Source organism: Miscanthus floridulus, chromosome 2 (genome assembly GCF_019320115.1).
Source record: "Miscanthus floridulus cultivar M001 chromosome 2, ASM1932011v1, whole genome shotgun sequence".
Lineage (NCBI taxonomy): Eukaryota > Viridiplantae > Streptophyta > Magnoliopsida > Poales > Poaceae > Miscanthus > Miscanthus floridulus.
The window spans coordinates 123,295,309-123,303,335 of NC_089581.1; the positions used below are offsets into that span (position 1 = coordinate 123,295,309).

The window sequence follows — 8,027 nt, forward strand, 5'->3', positions numbered from 1 at the left end:
ATATGAGATTGTTGTAACACCTGTATCTCTCAAAATACTATTTTTCGCTATAAGAGATTGGATAGAATATCTGCTGGAGATGCTCCAAGTAATTCGGTTGGAGCATCCTTAATCTCTCATATTGCAGTTCTTTTATAATTTGCTGGACCAGTCTTCCGCGAATACAGTGGTGGCAGATATAGACGAATCTCAGGAAAATCGGTGCGGCATGGCCGGGGGTGATGACGATTAGCAGATGAGAGACGGACTGCGGCAAGACTCCGGTAGCTGCCTAGCTATTTAATTTAAACACTTCCATCTCAAGGGTAGCAGTAGCCGATTTAGTAATGTTATATCTTTGAGTTCTTGATGATGGTCGCTCCCTTACCTAGAATGTTAGCCTCAGTTATCAATAGGGTCTGATTGGCACGCCTTTTTCTCAAGTGTTCTTAGAGAAGCTGGACCATTTTAGAAGGAGCCACTTATTACAACTCTGGTTACACTAGAAAACGACTCTTTCTCGTAAAGTGTTTGGTATGGTCTATCTGTAGAAGCTGCTGCAGCAGCAATGCCGAAGAGATTCTGAGTTAGGTTGGTACCGCTCCGGCGCTCCCGGCATTGCTCACTTCCTCCGATATGAAGGTCTTCTGACGCGCCCATGCAATCTGCCAAGCTAGTTCTACGCATAATTTGCGACATGTTCGATTTCCTTCCACGTTACTTACATCAACAAGCTAAGTTCACATCTGAAGAAGCTACACAAATAAACACCGCACCACCTCGCCCACCAGTTGATCCACCAGCATCCCCGCCACCACAGCGCCGACCTCCCGCTCCTCCTCGCCGACTTGCATCCACCCCCGGCCCCGCTCCATCTCCGCCACGATGGCCGCCCCGCCGCTGAGCACGTCCGCCAAGCCCCATCGCTCGGTTCCCGTGGCCTCCAACCAGCCCCTGGCCGCTGCGGCCACAGCAGCCTCGCCGTCTACCACCCGCTCAGCCTTCCGTCGCAGCACAGCACCGGCCGCCGGCCCAGGGAGAGGGAGCTCGGACTCGGCGTCGTGCGCTTCCGAGCGCCGGCGTTTCATCTCCACGAAGAAGTCGCGCAGAAGCCGTTCGGACACGTCGTCCAAGCCGCCCGACACCGTGCCCATGAGCAGCGAAGTAAGGTCGTCCTCGTCTGGCACGTCATGGACGCCGCCGGCACCGCGGTGGACGCTGCCTGCGCACTTCGGCGTTGACGCGTCTTCCGTACGGCACTGGATCATCTGCTGCGCCTGCGCTGAGTCGGCGTCGGCGGGGCCGTCGGCGTCGGGGTCTGACGTGGTGGCGGCGAGGCGCGCCTCGAGATCTAGGGGGCCCAGCTCGTCGTGGCTCCCGAACCGTCGGATCTTGTGCGTCTTTCTCCCTGTTGCACGACAAAGGAAAGCATTTTTAAGCATACGTGGAGGATTGCATTGGTTAGTCACATGATGGTCAAACTAGACGACACGGACACGGACACGAACACGCAGGCCTCTTGCCTTTTCTGATCGTCACTGGTGATGTGGGTCCAGCAGGATCTCCCTATCGTGTCTGTTAGCATTTGGCACAGGCTTTGTGATGTCCCATGTCCGTCCGTATCCTGTCCGGGCAAAAGACAGGAACAGAGTAGCTAAACCGGACGACATTTCTGAAGGCACGGTCAACTGCTCAGTGCCTGTGTGCCTCTGCTCTACCTGGTGCATTCTTCCGTACCGTCGCGACGCCACTGCGCATGACCTCAACCTGTTCCGTGGATCAGGACCCGATCGGGTACGCTAGCGGCAAGCCAAGATGTCCTGAACCTGAGATTCGTAATTTCCTGTGCTCTTGCTGCGACCATTTTTGTTTACTATGTGTATATATGCTCAGAGATGATGATGACTTACTCTGGAGACGTGCGAGGCTGAAAGAAGGGGTGCACGTGACGGCGGCGTCCCTCAACTCGTCGTCGTCGTCATCGTCGAAGGGGAAGTCCATGACGGCCACGGGGCTGAGCTGCTCCTTGTCGTCCGCCTCCGACCCCAACGAGCTGGACCCCTCCTTGTCCTTGGACGACACCCTCTTCATCGCCACCGCCTGCATTATTGCACGGCAGGCAACATTAGCAACCGCCTGATCGATAACTTAGAAGCATGCAGCAACAACTCCTTGTAAACAAATTCTGCACGGCAACAGCGACGCAAGGCCGCCAAGCCGCGGTACGTACGGAACGAGCAGGAAAGCGGAGGCGGGGACGCCACCACGCGCGCGGCTGGCGCTGGCCTCGCCGTGCGCGCGTGGTGGTGCCGTGGACTGAACTTTTCGTAGAAGACAAAGGAGCACAGACAGCAGAACGTGCGGCGCTGGATTGGGGGATCCAGTCATCAAAACGAGCTTTCGTTTGACCAACTAGCCGTAACCGGCGTGGCTAATCCATCAGTTCAGGCCATCAACCCACAATGTGGGCATCATCGCCTTCGACGACTCTGCACATGCGATGCTTGCAGTTGCAGTGCAGACAAAGATACGACACGGCAGTGGTACGCCGTGGCCCGTGGGGCTCTGGAGGTTGGTTTCGTAGGCCGTACGTACTAAGCGTGTGTATGCCATGGCAATAGGGCATCGCTACTCGCGCGGGCAGCTGCGCTGCGTGGCAAATTGACACTGTCGGTAGCCATCACTCGCCTCTTCTGCTTGTGCTCAGCCGAACCCAAGGAGCGGCCTTTTTACCGGGCTGGCTCGCTTGCTACTACATTTATGCCGGCAGCTACTTTTTCCGTCTGGTCCACAGCCGGCCCACGCCGCGGGGGCAGGAGCAGGACGCTGGGGCGGTCGCCCGGGCAGCATCGGCGTGCAGTTGAACACTGAACAGGGCGGTTTGGGTGGGTGGCCGGACAGTGAGCGCTAGGCAGTTTGCAGCGGTGGGTGTGGGTGGATGGACCAGCGATTAGATCCTTCATTTTTCACTGCACCGACCGCCTATTCCGGACAGGGCCAGAGAGACAACTAGTACCGCGTACTTAAAAAGCTGTCTCGAGAAGATGGCTCTCGATCGCACCAACTTAATCCTCCTATTACAAATTGCAAGGCACAGTTCTCACCGAAGCACAGGTCAGCAAGGCACCGTCCAGGACTAGCTGTTTTGGTCGGATCTTTAGCTCGTTCCAGGTCCATGACAGATGCAGGAGACACTGCAGCCCCTCCATCGACCGATCACCACGACGGGTGCTTGCGGTTGCGGCTGAGTAACACTGGCAATGCCGTCATGAACCCCACGCACGCATATTACTCTTCAACAGCGGACAGCCAGTAGCACATGCTCGCCGTGCGTCAATGCCGCAGCTGATGATGGGGTTCCCTTGGATGCTTCGAGCGTGTAGACAGGTAGGCACAGGCGATCCATCGAGAAGATCCGCAGCAATGATCGAGCAGACCGCGTTCGGTTGGCTAGCTTGTGCATTTGCTTGTGGAATCAATGTGTGGGGCTTGGCTTCCGTGATCGTTTCATGGCTCTAAATCCACTTGCATACGAGAGCATACACGACATAAAGTATTATAGTAGTAGTGGCTAGCTTAGGTGTGTAACGAACGAGACGCCCTAACTATTATTGGAGCATAATGCGTGGCAGTAGTGATGTGTAACTGAGCCATCAATTCGAGAGCAAACGGCGATCAATAATGATTATATTACCTCGTGCTCGTCTCCGGCGCCGGCGGCCTGCGAAGGAGGATGGTGCACGCTGTCCTCGGTCGCCGACGACAGGTCCGAGTCGGACTCGGACCGCGACCTCCTCCTGCTCGTCCTCCCGGACGAGTAGTTGTCGCTGGACTCCGAGGACGACGTCTCCAGCTCCAGCTCCTCGGAGCTACTAGAGCCGCCGCAGCCGGCGGACGCAGCCGTCGCTGCCGCCGACGCGGTGTCCTCGCCCTCCTCGTCGCGGCGCCTACTCCAGAAGCCGCCCCGCCTGCTGAGCCGGCGCGAGAGGCTCCTGGAGAGGTGGGACAGCTTGCTCGGCCGGTGGCGCCGCAGGGTGAGGGAGGGCGACGACTCGAGGAGGTGCCGCATTGGCGCCGACGCCGACTCGCCCAGGCGGCGCGGGTAGCAGCGGAACCCCGCGGCGCTGCACGAGTCGCAGTCCAGCTCCAGGAGGTCCTTGAGCCTCAGCGGCGGCGGCATCCCACCCGCGCCAGCCATCGCCACGCCCGTGTGTGTGTGTGTGTCGATCGCCGGGCACTGCACGCGTGCCGCCGCTTCCTTGGTCCCTGATGATCTATGGGAAGTTGGAACTGAGCACTCAGCTAAAGGTCGGTCGCCACGCGTGCGTGTGTGTGAACAGTCCTAGCTAGGCACTGATCAGCGCTCGAGCGGACGGCAGGGAAGCGCGCTCGGCCGTCGCGCGGGTGCTGCTGGGCAGCTTCCGCGGCGTGGCTGGCCGTGCCCGTGCGCGCGCGCATAAACAAATGCGCGAGTTGAAGCTTGTCTTGATGCGGGAGCAGGTGCTCGCTCCGGGCTGCGGCTTGCGCGTGTGGGAGACGGAGGCGAGAGGACGGGTCAGCGCTCAGCGGGGATCAGCTAGCGGCCACAGGGGACACGGCGTGGCGCCGCGCGCCGTGGGTGGGTGTGAGAGTGAGGGAGCATTCGCGTGCGGCCGCGGGTTAAATATGCCAAACGCACGGGGGATCGCGACGAGACGGCTAGTGTTCTCCGTGGTTCTTCGTTTGCCCCGCCGCGACACGGGCAATGTTGCTCCTGCCAATCCCTGCTAGCTACTCGTGTGCCATGTTATCTGTTTCATTCACACCCCCTCCCGGGGTGGCAACTGGCAATATGGTTATGTGCCTAACTGCGTACTACATGAACTGATGAGGCTTGGACCAGGCAGGCACTGCTGCACGATCGCGGTGGCTGCCTTGTATTCGACGAAACTGGACGCTGCCGGGTCGTCAGTGGTAGACTGGTAGTAGTAACGCGCCGATGCGTGCGACAACAAACAGCTCGCCGCCCTCGGTAGTTGCTACTTGCTTGGCCCTAGTTAACACGCATCCTAGCTAAGGCCTTGTCAGGACCGGCTCTAAGCGCTGCGGCACTGTTGGGCGTCCAGCAACAGGGACGGCAAGTGGCTGAGTCGGCATATATTCAGTTAGTTATGGTAGTTAGACTCTTGGCTTCTTAATGTACTTTAGCGTTAGGCGTTGGACCATTACGGCGGTTGTAGCGTGCGTATCCAGCTGTGTTCGGCGCGGGTATATAAGCTCGTGTAATCGATTGGCAAAAAGGGAATAGAACCTGAACTCTGTCTTCCAATTGCTTGCTTCTGAATCATTCCGTTCGTCTGACCCCAATCCCCTGTTCTTGCTGCAACCCAGCCTAAATTCTGATTCCGTCTAGTTATCTGTTGCAATCCTCGTCGGGTTGTAACAATTGGTATCAAAGCTGCTGTAATCGATTCACCTTGATCGTGTTTTGTAATTCCCGTCGGCAGGTTACACTGTTCGTCATCTCGATGATTCAGTAGCGCGTATCCTTAAGTCCGAGCTGAGGTCGAATAGGTCAGTGATCAAGCACGCGGTTGCGACGCCGTGGGCGCTGATCTTCCGCAAGTCTGGCACCGAAACGTGGTCCGAACAAGTTCCAGCTTGAAGAACTATCGACCTAGTTCGAGGTGACGATGAAGCAGTTCATGGGATTTCAGAATATGATGCAGAACTCTCTGGATTCGCTCAACGCCATGGGTGCGTGACAAGTTTCTGCGGACAAGGCGTTCGCTGATTTGCGTGAGCGGGCTGACGGTGCGACTACATCCTTGGTCGACGTCTCGAAGCGGGTTGATCTCGCCGCGTCGTGCATGGATTCCTTGGAGACGCGGTTGACGATGGCTCTCGCGGCCGCTTTGATTCAGCATGGTACATGCATCATGGACCTCAACCTAGCTCCGGGTTCGTCCTCAAGCTCTCCAGCTAAGGACGGGGAGCAGCCAATGGGGCCCGGCGAACACTGCGACGGTGTCCTAGGACCCCGGCCACAGGACATCAACAAGGGTATGTTCCCATGTCTAAATCCTCCCCTTGTCATTTCGCATGATGATGTTATTCCTGCCGGTTGTCGTTCGCCACCATTTCCTAAAATGGAATTTCCAAAGTTTGATGGCGATTCTCCTCGGTTTTGGCGTGACCAATGCGAGGTTTTCTTCGAGGTTTATGCGGTGCACCCATCTCTGAAGACTAGGTTTGCAATGCTCAACTTCAAAGGGATGGCAGCAACGTGGTTGCAGACAGTGCAATGAAAGGGGCGGATTACTGAATGGAGTCATCTGTGTGAATTGGTGATGGAGAAGTTCGATAAGAATCGGTATCAAATTTTGCTGAAGAAGTTTGAGTCTCTCAAGCAGAAGGATTCGGTTGTGAAATATCAGACTGCCTTTGAAGAAATTGCCCAGGGATTGTTGTTGTACAATAGTGGGTATGATGATACTTATTACGTGACCTGATTTCTTGCTGGCTTGAAGGAGAAAATTCGATCTGTGATAGCTTTGCATCGACCGAGAGATGTTAATACTGCTAGTGCATTGGCACTCGTTCAGGAAGAAGAACTCGCTTAGTGCAAACCTCGTGCAGCAGTAAAAGAGTTCGGCAAGGGTGCATGGAAACCTAGGGTAGAGAAGACCAAGACTAGTGAAGTTGACAAAGGCAAGTACCTGAACCCAAGACCAGAGGCTGAGGACAAGCTATCTGCTCTGAAGGAGTTTAGGAAGAAAAATGGGTTGTGTTTCAAGTGTGGCAACAAATGGGCCCCAGGTCATAAGTGCCCTTAGCAGGTACCTTTGCAGTTATAGATGAGATTCTCGATGCACTGGAGACAGAAAGGTGACCCACCAGAGGATGAGCCAGTGGAGGCGGTGGAAGAAACTGTGTTAGCAGTGGGGAATTCAGATACTGCTACTGTCAAACACAAGACACTGAAATTATGTGGAACTATTGTCAAAGTGGATGTGTTGATTCTTGTGGATTGTGGCAGTGTGGGCACATTCATCAGCACTCAGTTGGCAGAAAGGTTGCAAGTGCCTCTCAGTGAGTGTCCTCCTACTCATTATATGGCGGCTGATGGAAACCCAATGATATGCTCTCATCAGGTAAAAAATTGCAATGGAATGTTCAGGGTCATTCCTTCATTTCCACTGTGGGGGTGCTTCCACTAAAATGTTTTGACATGATCCTTGGGGAGGATTGGCTTGAGTCTTGTAGCCCTATGTGGATCCACTAGGCAAACAAAATCATGAAATTCACTTATCAGGGTAAAAGGATAACTTTGCAAGGTCAATAGCAAGGTGTCAATCACTATTTACCTATTTCTGTGGCAAGTTTGTATGGGTTGGTCCACCAACAGAATTTCACCTGCTGTGTTCAGATGAAGATTATTGAGGATAATCAGAACTTAGGACAAAGGAAAAATGAGTTGCATGTTTGTAACTGATGATGTAGATGTTCCCCAGGATCTGAAGGATATGCTGGTTATATACTCTGAACTGTTTCAGGCTCCATCTGTTTTGCCTCCCAGAAGGCAGTATGATCATCAGATTTAGCTATTGCCTGGAGCCACACTAGTGAACATTAGACCCTATGAGTATTCTCCAGCAAAATCTCCATTTGAAGTCCTTTATGGTTATCCTCCAAAGCATTTTGGGATTAGCAGTGAATCTACTTTTCATTCAACTGATCTAGAGCAGTGGTTGACTGAAAGAAATCTGCTTAATGACTGCATTCAGCATCACTTACATCGTGCTCGGCAGTGAATGAAGTGTCAGGCTGACAAGAACAGAAGTGAGAGGGAGCTCCAGGAAGGGGATATGGTCTATCTGAAACTTCAGCTCTATGTCTAGTCTTCAGTAGCCCCTTGGAGCAATATGAAATTATGCTACAAATTCTATGGGCCCTTCAAAATTCTTCAGGAGGTGGGAGTAGTGGCATATAAATTGGAATTGCCAGTAGGGTCCAAAATTCATTCAGTAGTGCATGTGTCTCGGCTCAAAAAGCATGTGTCACCATCT

The 8,027-nt window shown here is 54.3% G+C and overlaps 1 protein-coding gene across 1 annotated transcript; it reads right to left on the reverse strand.

The window, feature by feature from the left end:
* Positions 1 to 450: 450 nt before the first annotated feature.
* Positions 451 to 4,620, reverse strand: LOC136539552 (protein gar2-like). The gene is made up of 3 exons (XM_066531518.1): positions 3,674 to 4,620; positions 1,890 to 2,079; positions 451 to 1,387 (listed from the first exon to the last, which is right to left on the reverse strand). Exons 1-3 carry the CDS (start codon positions 4,175 to 4,177, stop codon positions 735 to 737), a joined length of 1,347 nt encoding a protein of 448 aa, XP_066387615.1. The 5' UTR covers positions 4,178 to 4,620; the 3' UTR covers positions 451 to 734.
* Positions 4,621 to 8,027: the final 3,407 nt, after the last annotated feature.

Bases quoted from the DNA above. Each gene is read 5' to 3' on its own strand.
- LOC136539552 (XM_066531518.1), bottom strand. From the start codon at position 4,177: ATGGCTGGCGCGGGTGGGATGCCGCCGCCGCTGAGGCTCAAGGACCTC. The intron at 2,080-3,673 runs GTAATATAATCA...GCAATAATGCAG, and splicing joins GCGCCGGAGACGAGCACGAG to GCGGTGGCGATGAAGAGGGT. The intron at 1,388-1,889 runs GTAAGTCATCAT...GTCGTGCAACAG, and splicing joins CAGCCTCGCACGTCTCCAGA to GGAGAAAGACGCACAAGATC.